Source organism: Elaeis guineensis, chromosome 8 (genome assembly GCF_000442705.2).
Source record: "Elaeis guineensis isolate ETL-2024a chromosome 8, EG11, whole genome shotgun sequence".
NCBI lineage: Eukaryota > Viridiplantae > Streptophyta > Magnoliopsida > Arecales > Arecaceae > Elaeis > Elaeis guineensis.
In genome coordinates this window covers 128,719,977-128,741,148 of record NC_026000.2, presented here as the reverse complement: position 1 = coordinate 128,741,148, position 21,172 = coordinate 128,719,977, and the positions used below count along the sequence as shown (strand labels likewise).

The 21,172-nt window shown below is 34.7% G+C and overlaps 1 protein-coding gene across 1 annotated transcript; it reads right to left on the bottom strand.

Moving 5' to 3' along the window:
• Nucleotides 1-2,424: 2,424 nt before the first annotated feature.
• Nucleotides 2,425-9,784, bottom strand: LOC105032386 (FHA domain-containing protein FHA2). The gene is given in 5 exon segments (XM_010906832.4): nucleotides 2,425-2,755; nucleotides 4,216-4,373; nucleotides 8,980-9,105; nucleotides 9,108-9,248; nucleotides 9,251-9,784. Coding segments are annotated over 5 exon segments (1,056 nt in total). The 5' UTR covers nucleotides 9,672-9,784; the 3' UTR covers nucleotides 2,425-2,545.
• Nucleotides 9,785-21,172: the final 11,388 nt, after the last annotated feature.

The following is a 21,172-nucleotide window of genomic DNA, read 5'->3' as shown; positions in this document are numbered from 1 at the left end:
AATGATTGAAGTCGCTTGGCTCCAGATAAGCTTGTTCCTTGGTACGTCCTTATGCTTTCATTGATATAAAATTTTTTCAATTGTATTCTATTTTAACAAAAAATCTAGATGAATGGTGGGTCACCTATAGAAGTTGTGCACCTAATTTGTAAAAGTTAGCTATTTGTATTTTAAGCCAAACCTATAGTGCATCCGGATGCGAGAGAATTTAGAGCATCTTTGAACATATTCATTCTAAAAAGAGAAATAGGTTAGAGCACCAAAGGCTTAATGATCTAGTATTTGTGCACTGCAATTTGAGACTACAACAAAGATAATTTTATTGTGAATGATATCCAATTGCTTTTATTGATTTCTTATTATTTAATTTTCAAATTAATAAATATTTAATACAGGTTTTATTTCAAGGGTCGTAACTACGATCCTATTGACTTTGAATCATTTGGTGATAATAATGTATGGGTATTAGTCGATGAGCCATCGCAGTTAACTAATGAGGATTTGAAAACTTTTCACTGTAAATTGGCATCATATTCTATTCAAAATAATAATAATAACGGTGAGTGAATTATTTTATTGTGTGGTTTGCGAATAAAATATCATTATAATTTCATGAGATATGACTTCTCTTTTTAACTTTTTGTTAAATTTGTCACTTTGTAGATATATTGAACTTGAAAGATTTTAATGGTGATGATAGTGAAAATGATGGAAATGATGTCAATAGGAGAGAAGATGAAGGACATGAGAATATTGCAAGTCAAAGAGATGTTTTCGTAAATATTGATATAAATTTCAATTCATTAGCTTGAATTTTTATGTTATGTACTTGTTTATCATTTTTAATTTTTTTTTTCAAAAGATATTGAAGTGAAATATTGTATATTCTTACTACTTGCTTGTTAAAAGTTTTTATCTTGCTAGCAGATGTGGATGGTTATGTTTTAAATTACTAGTTATTATGAATTTGTAACTTTATGCCATTAAATCTTTATATTCATAAATATTTTAATCTAGTTATTTGTATTTATGGGATTACAGTTGTGTTTCATTTGTATTTTGATACTTGCAGCATTGAAATATATATTATCAAGACTATTATTATATTTTTGGATATAAATAGATTATTAAATTTTATGTTTTATGTTTTGTGCATTGACCTGTCGGTTCAATCGTTGACCCGACGGTTGGACTGTTGACCCACTGATCCAGTGTCTTGTCCGGATCAAGGCCCGAACTGGATTTAATAATTTTATTATATAGCACTCATTAATTTTTAATAAAAATATATTAATATACTATTAATTGATTTATCATCTACTTATAATATCTTTGAATTTATGGTTATAAAATTTAATCATCCAACTTATATCCGCATCTATATCCATATTTTTAATTTTTGATTCTTTTTATATCTATTTAAATAAATATCAATATAAATTTTTATATTTATTTAATATGCATATCTATATTTATATTTATTAAATAAAATAATTATAGATATAAATATACTAATATCGATCTATATTTGATCTGATTTTAACGCTACACTCAGGGCTTCACCAACCTCATTCAGCAGTATGCAATCAAGCACTGGTGGCATCCGCGCCAACTCCACCCTCGATGCTAACCATCGCCATCAAAACCCCATCAAGCTCCCCGTGCTCGGCTCCTCTCGCATCTACCCCAAGCTTGCCCGGAGCCCAACGTAAAGCACTGGGTCGGAGCCTCTATAGTTTTGTGCATGTTCATGGGCAACCGCGCACGCAAGAGATGAGGAAAAAGGCTTCTCCATTTCAAAAGAACGCTGATCTGACCACACCTTCTCTCAGGCCTTCATATCGTCCATTCTGTGGAGTGTTCTAGTGCACGAGACATTGCAGAGTTTTTCCATGGTAATGTCAGCTAAAATACATGAAAATCATGATCATAAACACTATTAAAAAACATCACGTCTTTATTACTTCTATGTTGGAAAATTGTTCTTTGCCAACCTTACAGCATATAAAAATAAAATATTATTTATCGAATGAATTACTTATGCATTGCACTTTCTAAACAAAATTGCTACATCATAGAAGAAGGTAGCCTTCAATATGAAAAATATGTGCATTCAGTATAAAAATTTTTATACTCAGGGTAAAAAAAAAAAATAAAGTCAGTATAAAACAAATATTTAACCCTACTTAAATATATGGTTAGAATGATCCACTGAGTTCTGCACAAAAACACAGAATCTCAGGTCTAAGTCATTCCTGTGAAAAAATAAATAAGCGCCTTGAACATGCAAAAAGAAACGTGAGTGTGATTTTTCTTTCTTTCTTTTTTTTTTTTAATTTAAATCTACTTTTTCTTTTGACAAAATCCTCTGCGCGAGAGAGAGAGAGAGAGAGAGAGAGAGAGAACTAATATACAAGCAGCGACTAAACCAAGGTGGTGGATCCATTAGACATTTTATATTTATAAACGAACGGTACAACATGGATCATAGGGTACTACTACCACATATTGCTGTTTTGATGGCCCACATACAATCATGCGATACTCATGAAAGCAAGGAAACTAACGAGACAAACTCTGAGGTCACTCTCCCTTTCGATCTCGTGTTGATCACAAAATGCTCTGGGTATTTCCTAAGCAGCGTCAGCAGGCCACACCATGGTCTTCCTTTGGTTTCATTTGGTAACCAGTCATCAGATGTCAGATATCTTCTAACCCTGCTGTGGTGCCATATGTTGCCATACTGTTCAACGAGCTGGATCAAGTTGCAAGAAAACCATAAGCTCTAATATACCGAGAACTAGGAGAATATGTACTGAAGTAATACACTAACGATAAAGCAAAAGTTTAATTAGCTACAGGTCCTGGAATACTCAAATGGATGTGGTGGCAGTAACCGGCAAGGAAATATGACAGAATCATCCGCCAAGGATGAATAATTGATCATAGTAAAAAGAAGTTTCCCATCAAGCAGTTGAAAAAGAAAACAAAGTCACTTCAAAATAAGCTACAATGTCATCAGAATAAAGGGAAAAATATGGTAATGGCCTCCTGACATATACTGATGCACATAATACATACCCAATCAAACTTAATTCAGTATTAGACCAGATGAACAATTGTAAGTCTGCAAGATACTACTATTATAATGCCAACACACACATCCCATCTCCATATGATGCATTTTGCATGCTCTAAACACATGATCACCTTCACTGAAGAAGCTGCTATGAACATATGATCACCTCCATCCAGGGTAAAGCCCTGGCAAGCCAAAGTCTGCACTGATCACAATAGTTCACCTTTTTTTATCTTCTGTGCCATGTCACGGCACCATCCACCTCAGTCCCTTCCTCTCATTGGATAACAGCAACACTATTTAAATGCCTCTCCAATTGTGAGGTGGCGCATATCCACCCAGCCCATTGGTATTTACTTGACCCATCTTTTACTTGGGTATGGATCAGACACACCCAATACTCGTCAAAATAAACTATTAACAATGCAGTTTATGATGTAGTAATCACAGTAACCCATGTTCAAATATATGCACCTCTAGCACACAATACTAGCCTACTGATACTGTCACAAAGATATATATTATTAGATATGCAACTGAGTCCGCTTGAACTAATCTTTAGTAAGACCTCAATAATCCAAAGGCAATAATTGAATTGCCACACAAGATTTAACCAATGGCAAATGCTAACCAAATAAGAATTTGCTCTCCAACTAAATAGAAGGAAAAGAGAATTTGGTCCGAGCCATATAATATGTCCAGCATGAATAAGCTAATAATAAAAATTGAAAATGCAATGCAAAGTAGGGTCTTGTTTGAATTATAATTGCAATTCCTAGTCAGATTTGGATTTTGTGTTGAATGCAGAGCTTAGTGGAAACATATAAATTTTCTAGCCTTTGCAACTATAGGAAAAACTGAACAACCAATCATATGAAAGAAAATTGGGAAGCAAACTACAACAGAACATCAAATGCATATCATTCGTGGATGATAAAGCACTTCTTTTCTATGTTCCATGTATTGGCGTCCAGCATTGCATGATATGTATTACTTTATGGAAGATACTTAGATGAGCCTAGTCTGCTTTAAGCTCATGGTAGAAAACAGCAGTCACCATCATAGTATTTCAATACTCCCATTTTAAAGAGAGAGACATATATGAGATATCTGATAAGGCATTGTTTCTAACCAACCTCAGCATGAAGTTTTGCCATAGGCATCCACTCTCCAGGGCCACAAAGATCAGACAGCACTGTGGCTACAGATGAAACAACATCTTTCTCTTCTAATTGCAAGAGTTGATGATTATCTGCTTCCCTGTCAGCCCTTGATCTCATCACCAACTTTTTCTCTGCAAAAGAGGAAAGTAAAATTATGTCGTCCTAAGAAAATTCCTAGCTATAAACTATACTCTCATATTACATACAAGATTGTGACATACTGAAACATCTAAATATCAGAACAGTGCTTCCAGTTCATTCGTATGCAAGCAATAATACAGATCTAGTTATTCTATCAACTAGAAATTGTGCCTCGCTCTGATTTACAATTGATAACTTAAAGCGAGATGTAGTTTTGTAATCGATAACTATTCTTCTGTTGCTCTACATTCAACACTCCTGGGAGCTTTAGAAGTTGTTTCTTGGTCGCATGAGCTTGGAGTGTATAACCAACAACATAAGCCTCCATACATGCCAACTAGCCTTCCAGGTTTCATGTTACTCTAGCTGGACCAATGGTTAGATGCCAATTCCAAAGGGCTGAGACTAGCTAGAGACAGTCATAAAACATTTGACTTGGTCAAAGGGGCAGCCTCAAACAGATAAGATAAAACCTTTTGGTTAAGTTCGATGTAGATAGCTTATCACCCTTTGTTTTTTTTGGTACACACTTATCCCCCTTTGCTTGATAGGTGGGAGTGAATATAGCAGATAAAATTACAAATTAATGGCAGAATACATTAATTTAGAAGAGATGTTGGTGCATCAAAGATGTAGCACAACATGCACTGAAGAAGCATTTTGATTTATTTAAGAAAGAAATTACCCATTTAAAGCTTCAAAATTATTTAACAAAGTTATAGCTATATTTTTAGTATACCGTTTAGCAACTAATCTTTAATCCATCATGTGAACAAGTATGCCTACATGTTTCCCGATAGAAAAGGTCAAACTCAGAAACTTGAGCACTACTTATCTAGCAAGTGCAGTGTCCCAGGCATGAACTTCTTTTCTAGAGAATGCTACAAGTTGACCATTCACAGGGCCCTAATTACTGCAGCCGGTGACAACTTCAGACGCACATGGTAAGATGTTCTTTGTCTGTTAATAACCAGCATCTTGACAATGTTGATATTCTATATAACTTGTCCTAACAGATAATGCCACATGCAACAGGCATCTAATTACAACACGAAGCGCCTAGTGGAAGTTGAGCTGCAAAACTATAAGATTTCAAAACTAGCATGGCAGGGTACCAATATGTTAGCTGAAAAAAGGAAACCTAAGGTCAATACAAGAAATAAATGAATGCACCAAAGGTTCAATGATGGAGTCACGTCTCTATATATTATGTATATGATATTGTCATCTAATACTCATCTTGAAATATCAAGTTGGAACTAATCACTAATGTGATAAAGGAAGGGAACCAACTGTAATTCCATATCCCTATCGGCTTACATTTGGTGGATAGGAATATGGAAACAGATTTTAGTTGGATCCTAAAATTTGAAGCCATATTTATTTGTAACAAAAGCAAGATACAAATTGGATATTAGCAATGTCATACTTCCTCATAAAAGATATGGATACAAATCCGTTATAAGCGATATATATTTGTTTGTAACAAATATATTTACAGAATTATTTAGTGAATAATACATATATTTATTCATTGCACTAGTATATGCAAACTTCATAAGAACATAATTCCACTTTATGTTTTACTAACTTATGTATGAGCTTCTTCCAACTTTCTTTTATTATCTCTGTAAAACAACCAGATAATGTACAAAGATCCACAAAGGTAACTGCATCCACTTAATGGCATGACCATCTTGTTGATTATAATAACTATACAACAGCATACACCCTGAGTTAAAATTTTCGCTGTTAATGGTCAGGGATGAAATCAATCAAATAAACAATGTCCCTATACAAAAGACATTTGAAGACATAATGCCATCATTTATCCAATCCATTTTGGGTATATGAGAGCAATATGAGTCTAAGAAATATGGCACCAATAAAGATTTGGATACTTGTGTACAAATTCATATATGTATTTGCTCTTATTTGGCAGATACAAAGACGGATACAGATATTAGTACGATGCTCAAATTTCCACTCCTATCCAGATAGAGTTAGACAAAAAAAGATTAAAACAGACATTATCCACTACAATTTCAGCTTACTTCCACAAAAGGAAACCATAAATTTGCATTTGAATATCTTAAATATGGTATTTCACAAACTTCTAAATATCGGCGAGTGGTGGTTCCCCAATTTCTCCATGATATATGACTCCTCGCTATCCTACCCTATCCCGGTGACCTCGTGAATCTGTCTAGATCAAGCATCCTGATAGGTACCCATCCTCTCTTGCATTCTTCTCTACCATATTTCTTTCATTGTTTATTTCTTTTGCTTTTTTTTTCTTTTCTTCCTCTTTCCTTCCTTTCTTTTCTTTTTCTTCTTCTTTTTCCCTTCTTCCTTCTTTCCCCCTTTTTTTCCTTTTTATTCTCCATTCCCTTCTTTCTTTTTCCTTTTCTTCTGCTTGCTTTCCTTTCTTTTTTCTTCTTCTTTCCTTCATCTCTTTCTTTTATCTTTCTTCTTCTTTCCCTATATTTTCTCATAGGAATGGGGCAAGATGGCTAGGATGCCCCTCTATCTTGCCAGAAGTGAAAACATTGGTATTTATATTGAAAAATTTCTGTTTCATGTTATGTTAAATGTAAGGTAAAAAGGAAAAAAATGGTGGAGCTATACTAGCTCTATGTTTATTGTGTAAACCATTTCAGCCAATACTTAGAACGTACGAAAGTTGAAGTATCATAAGTGTTTGTTAGCAGCAGAATAAACTTCTCTGCTACATGTTAACACTTCAGAATAACACAAGCAAGCATTTGTTTTTTATTTTGAGGTTTTAAGCGGTTCTTATATAGATAGTTGAGATAGTTGAGATAGTTGTGTGTGATGTTGATGAATCAGCAATTAGGAAACTGCTTAACAAATACGGTAACAAACTACCTCCCATACATAAACATCGACAATATTAGCAAAACCGTAAGAATCGAACAAATCTTAGCAAGGAGGAACTTCATGCAAAGTAATCTCCCCTTCCCAAATGAACAAGTTCTTTGTCAGGTCCATGAAAATCCCACTAACAATAACCTACCAGCTAATATTAATCCTAATATTATCAAAAAAGTGGAACCTTCAAAGACTTTGAAAAGTTCAAAGATTTCCATATGTTGAAGATTCAAATTTTGAGGATCTATAAATGTAGTTCTATCTAAAGTGTGTAACATCAAATGACCAAACTGCTACAGAGAAAAAACATGTTTGCAGCCTTGATTCACTTGAAGAAACAAATCAAATAAGTGCTTCAAAGGTAACAAGCTAAGGGACTGTTAGGAAGGTGAAACACAGGTCTTCTAAAGAATTAGCACAAAGATTAGTTTCACATCCATCTGCCCAAGACAAATGATACTTAAAAAGTATAGCTGAATTATAGGCCAAAGCACCTAATTCACATATAAAACTCTCAAATAATAAATGAGCTTGCATTATATGCATGTAGATTAAAAAACTACCTAAAACACCTATATCTGTCAGAAATAAATAAGAATTTGCAGTTGATATCACAAAGTTATTAACTATGTTGAATAGCAATGCCTACTTTGGGTGAACACAAATAGCACATAGGTGTAAAATAGGAGATCCCGATGCAATATTGGGACACTTAAATGGCCTCTAGGAGAATACTTGACGCAGCCCACTTAAACAGTAGGTATCATTAGTCCAAAGTTTTTCAATATTGGTGGGATGACCTTCCACATAATATAGTCAAAATCTTAAAAAACCTACTTGAATATTGAAGAATAAAACCAGGCTAGACCACTGGTTTGGACAAACTAATCAAATTTTTTAAAACTTACTTCAAAGACTGAATATGCCAACTAATGGTTGCCGACACCATTCTTGATACAGGTATGTTAGGACTTAGAGAACTTGATTATAGTAGAGCATTTTGAAAATTTTGAGACTTTCTTGAAAGTTTGTCTAATTGAGATATACCGAAGTCACACATAATAATGCAGAATTAGGTGCTTGAACCCTAATTAAGGCCCTAAAAAAATTTCAGCAGCAACCGATGATTAGAATAACTTTCTTCCAAGGGTTCAATCCAATACCTAATCTAATCTTTTAACACAGATGCTAAAACTCACCACAATTGAAATCCTAGTCAGGTTATACTCATTTGAATCAAACAAGAGATAGAGGGAGGGAGGCCCAGAAAATGCTCATTCAACCACTAGAAACGTAGTGAATTATATTGGTCAGATCCAATGCCATGTGTTTGTGCATTTGCATTGATGATATATTCTTCATTTCTCTGGAGTTCAATACCAAATATTTAACCAGAAAGGTCCACTCAGATTCCCATTAAATCCCTAATCTTCTCCTACAATCATAAGCGCTTAAATGCACTTTTCTTCCTCCAATGTCAGCAAACCTTTCTTGATCTGTTCGCCATACCAATCCAGAGGCATGTAAATCTGTTACCAAACTCCATTCACATAGAAGGTAATTTCTACAGTTCAATGCAAAAATGAAAGCCATCTTTTTCACACTAAGAATCTAAACAAACTCCAAATGTATATAATCATCCCTCATCATCTAACAAGACCAGCAAGGGATGGAGAGAACTATGCTTTCAGTTCTAAATCTTACGCAATTGTCCCGAAGAAGGTCCCGTCTTCCCTGTGAGCGCAGATCCGGCGGCACCGACCCCATATCCTGCAAACCCCTCCACGTCTCCGGAAGAACCCCTCCGCCTAATCTTCTTCACCGCCATGCGACGTGCCCCACGCCATCATCCACCCCATCCTCCTCCTCCTCCTCCTCTTCTCGGTCGTCATCATCATCGTAGGAGCCGTCGCGGAAATCGGACGGGCGGGGGCGGCCCTTGCGGGCGAAAGGTGGCGGGACGGCAGCGCCGGTGGCGGGAGGGGGAGGGGCGGGACATGGCGGGCGAGGGCGGCGGAGGCGAAGATAGAGCGGGTGGGAAGGAGGAAGTAAAAACGCTTGTCGCCGATCTGGAGGAGATCCTGGGAGTCGAGCTTGACCGGGGGGTTGCCCGGGAGGTGAAGGACGCCCTCGACGAGGCAGCCATTCTTGCCGATGACATCGAGGGCGAACCGGCGGCGCTGGAAGTCATAGAAGATGCGGGCATGGTGGCGGGAGATGTTCATGCCGCCGCCGAGGCTCGAGAGGTCGACGTCCACCGCCGATTTCTTGCTGTTGCGGCCCAGCATGATCGAATAGGTCTGCATGTAGTACTCGAAATCCTCCCCTTGGAGCTTCGCGAACCCGGCCTCCACCTCGCCGGGTCCAGCCGTGGCGCCTCCTCCGACCATCGCCATGGCCGGCGGAGAGAGAGGTCGAACGACGGAGAAACAAGAACCCTCGAATCTGGATTTTGGCGGACGGTGCTGTCCTCTTTTGGGGTTTCGGAATGGACGCCCATTGTGTCAATTTTGGCGGTTGGTGCGCTTCACATTTTGTTTTTGTTTTTTTTAATCAAACAGAGGATAGACTGGTGTATGCTTGATCTTGCCAAAGTGCTTCCACGTTAAGTTTTCGAGTTTACCATTGCGGAATTAATTTTTTAAAGTAATACTAATCATAAAATTGATCAACTAATTGCTAGTTTCATGTTTTTTTAAGAGTTTGTTAGTTTGGTAATCTTACCATTTCATTTCAGGTATTTATGTTAGGTTACCCTTTCCCATCATCCACGCTTCTTTCGTAAAGTCATCTCCAATCGATTTTTTTCCATTTTGAATAAAAATTATCAATTCATTTTATCGTTTGTGATGACATTAATTATATATTTAAAAATAAATAAATATTTTTTATATCTTCAAATTTTTTTAAAAAATAAAAAAATTTAGAAACATTCATTTTTTTTTTAGTTTTTAATAAAAAATTAAATATCTCAAATAAAATTTTTTCCCCTTTCAAAGAGTATTATGAAAGGGAAGGTCATTTTTCTTTTTTTTTTTTTAATCTAAATAGAGTTAGCAATGGATCATTTCTTTTTTTTAATTACTTTTTTAATTTTTTTAATATAATATCTATATTGATCAAGTAAAAATATTTAAAAATCAATCATTTTTGCCATGCTTTTTGTTTTGTAAACCTTTTTATTTTGATTCTTTAACTAGAATATCTGCTTTCGTTCCAACATAAGAAAAATTTGATTATTTAATAGTATTTGCTCTTAAGAGTTTTATAGATTATTCACGTACATAAGGACATCAAATATTTATACAGTTTGGTACCTGAAACTTAATGTATTCTTTGATTGCTGTTATCATTATCGAAGCTCACCTAAGAAACAAGAAAGAGGTCACAAGAATGTACCTTCATATCTCTTGAATATATTCAATAGAGATGTTGATCTCGAGCTACTATTATAATAATTTTTTTTCAATATCATTTTTTTTTTTTCATTAACTTGAGAACACCTTAAACATCCATCAAGTACTTTTGCTCTCCCTTTTCTATTTTTTCGATGGACTGAATATCACTACATAGGAATAATAAGCATGTTTATAAGCATTAGCATATAAAAAATGACAAATACTAGGGTGCTGCAAAAGGCTATAATCGTTATTTTTATCATAAAATAAATTGGCCGTTTGAGTAAGAAAGAATGGTTAAGATTGTTCACCGGTTGTTTCTCCTAGATAGTTAGGATCGTGGCTCATGCACGTAAATTTATCAACGTCCAAAGATATTAATGTATGGGAAGAAATGATTAGTGTGGTAAATTATAAGAACTTTAGGGATGTTTTTAGAATGATTTTCTTCCTCAACTTTCGATCCCATGATAGCAGGCCCCAGAAAAGAAACTGACTGCTGACTCCCACTGAGGCATGGGATGGTGAATACAATATAATACTGGCTTCCACTCCACGCCTATTAGTACTGGATTTTTCTCCCACCCTCCCTTTCTTTCCTTCCCCGAACCCAGCCACTTTGATACCCATTGCACGCGGATTATAAAATTACATCATTGATTATATAATAAAAAAATAATTTATTAAAATTTTTTTAAAATAAATAATAAAAATATATCCATTCATATTCCGAAGATCAATAATAACAGATTTTAATCATCTAATTAAATAGACATAAATAAATTTCAATACCATCCATTAATGACATAATGCTTGCATTTAATACTAAAATAATTGTTAAATAGAAGAGTCCCGATACGTAGTATATGAAAAATTGGCTTTGATCCATATGGTATTTATGGATAAAAATTTACTGCTGACGTGGATAACTTACTTGACCACTCTATTTTCTCTCACTTTCTGCTTTTACACACAAACACATACATACACACACACACATATATATATATATATATATATATATATATATATATATAAGATTTTCACTTTAAAAATATGAGGCATCTTGGAATCATTGTCGTCTGAAAAGATAGTAAGAAGAGAATGAGAGAGCTTTCGAAAGGAAAGAAGGTAGGGAAGAAAGATATGGGGTTCTAGCGTGGCACCACCACCACAACTACCAATGGATGATCTCGATAATGCCAGCGACCTATGTCCTCTCTGTTGCCCTGCTGCTTCTTATTGTCATTGTCACTTGCTAATCCCTCTTCGCCCATTAAAATGAAAATGGAGAAGAGAGGAGCTTAGGAAGAAGAGGAGAAGGCCAAAGAGCTACTGCTAGCTTTGTGGCTGTCGCAATCGATGGGATAGTGGTGGAAAAGACGAGCTTCAAGTGTGAGAGGATGCCCTCCAGTGTTAAGTGAAGGGAAGAAAACAGTTTTCCTCCAGAATGTCCAGATTGCATCTAAAAATTTTCTCTAATGTTCTACTTGTTTAAGGATCAAATTCTTACCTGAATCGCAGTGAAACCAGGGATCAAATCCCAAATTATCTGATATAAACCTTCGGGAGGCCTGGATATGCAGATCCTCTACTTCGCATGCACGTCAGACACCGCAAAAAAATAGGATGAACTCTAATTCAATTGGCTTCACAACTCAATCAATCGAGGGATGAGATGTGATAATGTGACACCTCACACCAGCAAATAGGATGCCCAAGAAGGATCCATGTCCAAGGAGAGGAGGCGGCAACAAAGGGAGAGATGTAGAAGATGAAGGACCTCTCTCTTCACACGCCTGTCTCTCTCTTTTTCTCTTCTCTCAATTTGATTTGTTTGCTATTTTATTCTCTTCTTTTATCATAAGTAGAAACCCTCTCTATTTATAGATGGTTCTTATGACCCAATGAGAGGAGGATTCTTTATTCAAATCTGATTTGAATTGATCCAATATCATGAAAGAAGAACTCCTACATGAGATATAATTGCCATCATTTATGACATCCACTTTGCACTCACTTCCACACCCACTTGGGACGCCCCAAATAAGCATCAAATCAATTTTTGGTCATGCTTTATGAGTGGATATTCTCAGTGCAAGTAGGAATACTCATATCTCATCCAAAATAAGTCTGATTCGAATCCGATTCGAAGTCGGTTCGAAATAATTTCGAAAGACTGTCAATCCTAAACTCTTTAGGACTTTTGTACAAGTCTAACTTGGATTTTGGACCTATTTAAGTCTAATTAATTCAGATCTAATCTGAAATTAATTAGTACTTAAATTCAATCTTTCATATGTTTCATGGATCATAGATTGAAATTGTTCATCTCCGGGATTGAACCTGAACCTCATGTGTAGTGCTAGCTAGACATAGTCAACTCTTCAATCCTGTTTGACTCATAATTCAATTCTCAATCAAGTTAGCTTATATGTTCAATCAAATTAAGTACTTTCAAATTGACATATAAACATAGGTCAATTCCTTTCTACTCTGTCTGACTTGTGTGCGTGACTCCATAGGTTCAAACATTAAGTCGGTAGCACAGGAATCAATTTCTGCACTAATCGAGATACTATCTAGCAATAATTTTTGATGTCCAGATAGGTCAAATTATCATAAAAAATATTCCAGAACCCATACTCATGGTTACCGCATAATTTATCTTTTTGACCCTGGATGCTCTAGGATGGTCTCAAGTTAACTGTTAACCGAGATTGCTTCATCCACATTGTATTTCAACATTTTAAATCCATCTCATGGATTATCCTGGCCAAGGCTTTACTAAATTGAAATATAGCAATATATCAACTCTAATAATCTAGAGAGGTTAATTCCATCTTGATCCACACAAGACTTCGCAAGTACTTGACTGTACCCAATAGCATTTCATCACTGCATTAAAAATTCAGATAGTTCGACATCAAAGTACAGTGAGTTGCTTGCAAGTCACTATGGCAATCTCAGGTCTGAAGGATATTTATACCATGTATTTCGCGAGCAGCTCTTGACAGCAGAATGCTCAGCAGGTGAGTTACTTATTCAGTGACGATGTACCCTTACATTTTATCTGTATGTCATACCAGTGTCACCACACTCCTTGGTTAAGAGGACAACCAACTCATATGGCACACAATGACCTTCACTCGATAAACATCATCATCCCGTAATAACGTATCATTTGGTCACAAACTTGTTTAAGAACTATATAATAAATCTCTCTTTATCGTACATTAGCATAGTTCTAGGGATTTCATCACAGTACAAGAGTTCAAGAAAGATGTCACTTTATGATGAAAAATATCAGAATAACTATTATTCAATAATCAATAATTCATATACAAGGATGAACTCAATCGTCACATGATTGATTTTAGACACAATTCCCAACATCAAGATCGGAGTGGTGTCAAAACGGAATGGTGGTCGAGAAGATGTCTGAAGGCGATAGGTGAGGAGAGGGGGGGTGGTGACGTTGCCGGTGCAAGGAGGCCACTGGCGTGGGGATGTAGCAGGCAAGGGGGAGGGGGGTGTGGATGCAATGGGGAGGGGAGGCGGGTGATGGAGGGAAGGGGGGATAATGCAATGGAAAATAAGGGAAGTCAGGTTTTTTGAGAAAAAAACAAACTACAAGTTGACCAGTTGATAACCTGCTGGGATTAAATTTTCTTAATTAACCTTATATAATCAACGATCAAGATGTTTCTTATTTGTTTATAAAATATATTTATGGAGCACCATAGCAGCCCCTACAAAAATTCCTTACCAACTTAAAGATTAGGGGAAGAAGAATGCTAAAGAAAGCTTCTGATATAATTCCCATGCGAGTGCTCCCATATTTGAGTAGCTTGGTGTTGCTCTTTGAATTGATTTTGGTGATTACAAAGTATTTGAGGGGGTTACTAATGATTTTAGCTTGAAAAAAGATTTATTGTTTATCAGGGGTAAAATCATAATTTTATCAATCCTAACTCGAAAGCCTCAAGAGCAAGAACAGAAGATTTATGATCTATTGAAAGTAATTTTAAAATTTTTGGATGTGTATTTTGAAAGAAAATCATGTTTATAAAATTGAGTCGACCTCATGAGTTGACTCATGTCAAAAGAGGCTAAACGGTACGCTGATTTTTTGACTGGCATATCCAATTGAGTCGACCATATGAGTCGACTCCTGTGCATGAGTCGACCCTATGAGTCGACCTCTATTGCTGTGTACGCCAAAATTACAGAATAATCATTTTCTATTCTGTGCCACAGAAGTCGATCTCATGAGTCGACTCATGTGTATGAGTCAACCCTATGAGTCGATCCCTGTGACAGAAAAATTCTACAATGATTAGTTTTCAGCTCTTTTGGCTGTAATTAATACTTATTTAATGATCTCTAACGGCTTAAATCTACCCAGATTACTCTCCACCATCATTTGAAGTTATAAAAGGCACTTAAAGGAAGGAATAAAGAAAGTTTTTTCAAGCATTTATTTCAGTCCTAAGCAAAGAGCCCTCTTGAAGTTAAAGAAGCTTTCATTTCAAGTTCACCAACCCCTCAAGAGCTCATTCAAGTCTTCAACCACCTTGAGAAAAATCAGAAAAGCTTCCTTCTTATTATGTAAAGTGTATTTAAAGTTTTATTTGCTCATTAAAGGAGCTAAATTTATATTTTTGTGTGATTAACTCACATACTCTGTTTTGTCTTGATCTTTAGTTTTGGAAAGATTCCAAAACTTGAAAAGGTTGGTCCGAACCTTGAATCGGATTGTATTGGATTGGCTTGTACCCAAAAAATAAGTATTCTAGCTTGGGATAGCTAGAGTCGGAGGTACCAACATTGTATTCTTGTTGAATACGATTTAGTATATTTGAATTCTCAAGTAGGAGCTTGGAGAGTGGATTTAGTACAAGGTTGGCACCGAACACTATAAATCTTGTTTGTTTGTGTTGTGTTTACTTGCTTTTTTTTTAAATTTTCTTATCTACTTGTATTCTTGCATCTAATTTCTATACCTTGCTTAAATCACTCTCTACATATATCCTGCTTATTATTATTTAATCCTCATAGTTCTAAATTAACGTTAAATTTTTAAAAAACCCAATTCACCCCCCTCTTAGGTTGCATAGTTGGGCAACAAGTGGTATCAGAGCTCGGTGCTCTAGCCCTACTTTGATTTAACTATCAAAGAGCTAAAGATCTATGGCAACTCAAATTGGTGCTTCACTAGTCGAGGGGCAGTCCACAAACCGACCTTCACTTTTCAATGGGTCAAACTACACCTATTGAAAAGCTCGGATGAAATTTTTTATTCAGGCACTTGACTATGATATGTGGAGTATCATAGTTAATGGACCACACACACCCACTAAGATAATTGATGGTGTAGAATCAACCAAACTCGAAAGAGAATGGATGATGTTGACAAGAAAATGGCTCAACTTAATGCTAAAGCTATGAATATTTTATATTGTGCTTTAGATGCTAATGAGTTTAATCGTATTTCAACATGTATGTCAGCTAAAAAAATATGGGATAGATTAGAAGTAACACATGAAGGCACTAATCAAGTTAATGAATCAAAAATTAACATGCTTATGCACAAATATGAACTCTTTAAAATGGAGCATGATAAATCAATAACTGAAATATTTACTCATTTTACAGATATTATTAATGATCTAAAAAATCTTGATAAGTCTTACTCTAACAACGATCTTGTGAGAAAGATTCTTAGGTCTTTACCAAGGACGTAGGAGGCCAAAGTGATCGCAATCTAAGAAGCCAAAGATCTGAATATGTTATTCTTAAAGGAGCTTCTAGGATCGCTAATGACATACGAGCTAAGTATGAAACAATATCAAGAAGAAGATGTTAAGAAGAAGAGGACAATCATCCTTAAGTCCACTACTCAACTTGATGAGAAATTCGAAGAAACTAAAAATGAAGAGCAAGATGAAGAAATGGCTCTTATCACTAGAAAGTTTAAAAGATTCTTGAAGAAAAGAAGACAAGGGATGAGGAAGAGGCCACCTACAAAAGGAGAACATAGCAAAGATAAGGATAAGGAGCAGCTTCTTATTTGTTACGAATATAAGAAACCAGGATACTTCAGATCTGAATGTCCACAACTTAAGAAGGGCCCCAAGAAGTACAAGAAAAAGGCTATGATGGCTATTTGGAGTGATAGTGATGAGTCAAGCTCCAAAGAAGAAGATTCACATGAGTAAGCCAACTTGTGCCTTATGGCACATAAAAATAAGGTAAACGCTAAAACTCCTGATAACTTTACTTTCAAAGAATTTCAAGAAGCATTTTATGATCTAGTTGATGATCTAAAGAAGTTAGGGGTAAAGAACAAAGAATTAAAATTAAAGAATTAATCTTTACTAAAAAAAATGAAATAATTTTAAATGAAAAATTGGTCTTGACACAAAAAAATTTAAACTTGAAAAATGAAATTGCTAAGTTAAAACCTATGGTAGAAAAGTTCACTCTTGGTTCAACTAAACTTCAAATGATACTTGATAGTCAAAAGGCCGTTTATGATAAGGCCGGTCTTGGCAACAATCCTTTAAAGAAAAAAAATTCTTGAGAAATATCTATGCAAACTCATCAAGCAATAAGTTTTCAAATACTACTTACTTTAAATATAGTATAGTAGGACACAAATCTTATACTTGTTTCTCTAACAAATCTGAAAATTCTAATGTGAAGAAAATATGGGTTCCAAAAGGAACCACTGTAACTAACTAAAAAGGACCCAAAAAAGCTTGGGTACCTAAAGTAAAAACTTAATTTTTGCATGCAGGTATGTCTTGCATCTCAAGGAAAAATCGAAAATGGTATCTTGATAGTGGGTGCTCAAGACACATGACCGGTGATGAATTTCAATTCATCACACTTGATGCAAAAGATGGAGGGATGGTCACCTTTGAAGACAATAATAAAAAAAAATCATCGATATAGGTAACATTGATATCACTCTCTCCAAGTATATTGAAAATATTTTATTAGTAGATGGTTTGAAATATAATCTATTGAGTATTAGTCAATTCTGTGACAAAGGGTACAAAGTCATTTTTAAATCTTCATTATGCATAGTAACTAGTCCCAATGAAGAAGGTATTAAATTTGTTGGGCATAGACATGGTAATATTTATATGGTAGATTTGAATGATCTTTCCAAGATAAATATGCAATACCTAGTAGCCTTGAATGCCAAAAATAATGAGACTAGTTGGTTTTGGCACCGTAGGCTTGCACATATTAGCATGTATTCACTTTCAAAACTTATTAAAAAAGAATTGATTATCGATTTATCTAAATTAAATTTTAAAAGGATAAAATTTGTGATGTATGTCTACTAGGTAAATAAACAAAAATATCATTCAAATCTAAAAATATTGTTTTAACTTCTAGACCATTAGAATTATTGCACATGGATTTATTTGGACCCATTAGAACTACTAGTCTGGGTGAAAAATGATATGACTTTGTAATTATTGATGATTTCTCTCGTTTTACATGAATTTTTTTTTAGCACATAAGGATGAAACTTTTCATGTGTTCTCAAAATTTTATCGAAAAGTTACTAATGAAAAAGATTTTTCAATTCAACATATTCGAAGTGATCATAGAACCGAATTTGAAAATCAAGATTTTGAAAAGTTTTATGATGAAAAAAGTATTGACCATAACTTTTCAGCACCTAGGATACCCCAACAAAATGGGTAGTAGAAAAAAAATAGGACCTTTGAAGAAATGGCCCGTACCATGCTATGTGAAAGCAACCTCCCAAGGTATTTTTGGACGGAAGCAATTAACACGGTATGTTATATATTAAATCATGCTTTAATTAGACCAATACTAAAGAAAATACCATATGAGCTTTGGAAAGGAAGAAAATCAAATATTGCATATTTACACATTTTTGGTTGCCGATGTTTTATTTTGAATAACGGTAAAAAAAGATTAGAAAAATTTGATGCAAAATTCGATGAAGCTATTTTTCTTGATTATTCCTCTTCTAGCAAAACTTTTAGAGTTTTTAACAAAAGAACTTTAGTAGTAGAGGAGTCAATACATGTTATTTTTGATGAGACTAATGATCTTTTCTCAAGGAAGAATGAAGGTATTGATGATGCAGATCCTCTTATAGAAGAGATGAAGGAGCTCACCCTAAAAGACTCAATAATTCAAAATGATGAAGAATATGAAAATAAACTGGATGATGAAGGTGAAGAACAACAAGAACAACCTCAAGGTACAAATGATCTATCCAAAGAATAGAGGTATGATCACAATCACCAAAGGAACTAATCATTGGGGATCCTACACATAGAGTAAGAACTTGTTCTTCACTTAGAGATGCATACAATCATTTTGCATTTATTTTTCATCTTGAACCTAAAATCATAGATGAAGCTGAAAAAGATTATAATTGGATAAATACAATACAAGAAAAACTTAATCAATTTGAAAGAAATAATGTATGGACTTTAGTACAAGATCTAAAAATTATCCAGTAATTGGTACAAAATGGGTATATATGGATGAACATGAAAATGTAATTAGAATAAAACAAGATTGGTTGTAAAGGATTATAATCAAGAAGAGGAATTGATTTTGATGAGACCTTGCACTTGTTGCTAGACTAGAAGCAATTAGGCTTTTACTTGTATATGCATGCTTTATGAATTTTAAATTATTCCAAATGGATGTCAAAAGTATTTTTCTAAATGGTTATATTGCTGAAAAAATTTTTGTAGAACAACCCCTCGATTTTGAAAATCATGCTTTTCCTAATCATATTTTTAAATTAAATAAAGCTCTATATGGTCTAAAGCAAGTACTTAGGGCTTGGTATGAAAGGTTAAGTAAATTTTTGCTTAAGAATGATTTTTTAAGAGGAAATACAGATACAACCCTTTTCATTAAAAAAAATCATGATGATATCTTAGTTATACAAATATACGTTGATGATATTATTTTGGATCTACTAATGAAACTCTTTGTCAAGATTTTTTCAAGCTCATGCAGGGAGAGTTCGAGATGAGCATGATGGGAGAACTTACATTCTTCCTCGGACTCTAAATCAAACAAACAAAGGAAGGGATCTCCATCATCCAAAGCAAGTACACAAGAGAACTACTTAAAAGATTTGGAATGGAGAGCTCCAAAGTAATTGATGCACCCATGAGTCCATCACGTAAGCTTGACAAGGATGAAGGAGGTAAAAATATAGACTCAAAACTTTATAGAGGGATGATTGATTCTTTATTGTATTTAACTGCTAGTAGATCAGATATTATGTTTAGTATTTGTTTATGTGCTCGCTTTCAATCAAATCCAAAAGAATCACACTTAAATGCAGTTAAAAATTTTTAAATATTTAAAAGATACACAAACTCTAGGATTATGATATTTTAAGGACTCATCAATTGACTTAATAAGATATTCAGAAACTGATTTTGCTGGATATAAATTAGATAGAAAAAGTACTAGTGGAACTTACCAATTTTTTGGAGTTAACTTAATCTTTTGGTTTAGTAAGAAGCAAAACTCGGTAGCACTATCTACGGTCGAGATCGAATACATTGCAGTCAGAAGTTGTTGTGCTCAGATCTTGTGGATTAAGCAACAATTTGAGGATTTTGGCACCAAACTCAATAAAACTTCCATAAGATGTAATAATACTAGTGCTATCAATCTAACTAAAAATCTAATTCAGCACTCTAGATCAAAATATATTGAAATTATATATTATTTCATAAGAGAACATGTCCAAAATAATAATATAATTCTTGATTATGTATGTACTGAAAAATAATTGGCTGACATCTTTACCAAGGCCTTAAGTGAAGATAGATTTCGTAAAATTAGGAGAGAACTAGAAATTCTTGATTCATCAGCTTAAGTATCTCTCTGATTCTAAGTTTTTAATACCAAAAATTTATTGAATCAAATTTGTTGAGCTCAATTCTCATCTCTCCTTTTTCTTAAGAGCTCAAAAGCTCAAAACTATCATTCACATGATCAATCTCTAGGTAAACACCCTTCTCTCAAAGTTTTAATTTTTTTTTTGAAATTTTTCCATCATTCTTTTGAATTTTTTCCATGCCATGAGTCGACCCCCAGGGTCGACCCTAGGGTAAACTTGTAATTTTTGACAAAACCCTTCAGATGCTCTCTTTTTATTGAAAAATTTTTCGTTGAGCCGACTCTTACCCTTCTTCTTCTTTCTCCCACCGAACGAAAGCTCTCCCTCTCTTCTCTCTCAAATCAAAGATTTCTCTCAAAATCTCTCTTCCCACCAATCTTCACCCTTCAAATCGCCCATTAAGAAACCAACTTTCTCTCCTCTTTCTTCCTCGTTTGGGTGGTTCGAGCTTGCCCTAGATTCAACCCCTCTTCTCTAAACTGGTGATTTACCTCCCCAAAATTCTTATTTTTCCTTTTAAAATCTTTTCCTCTCTACCTCTCATTTAGTCTCCTAAGCTCTTTGC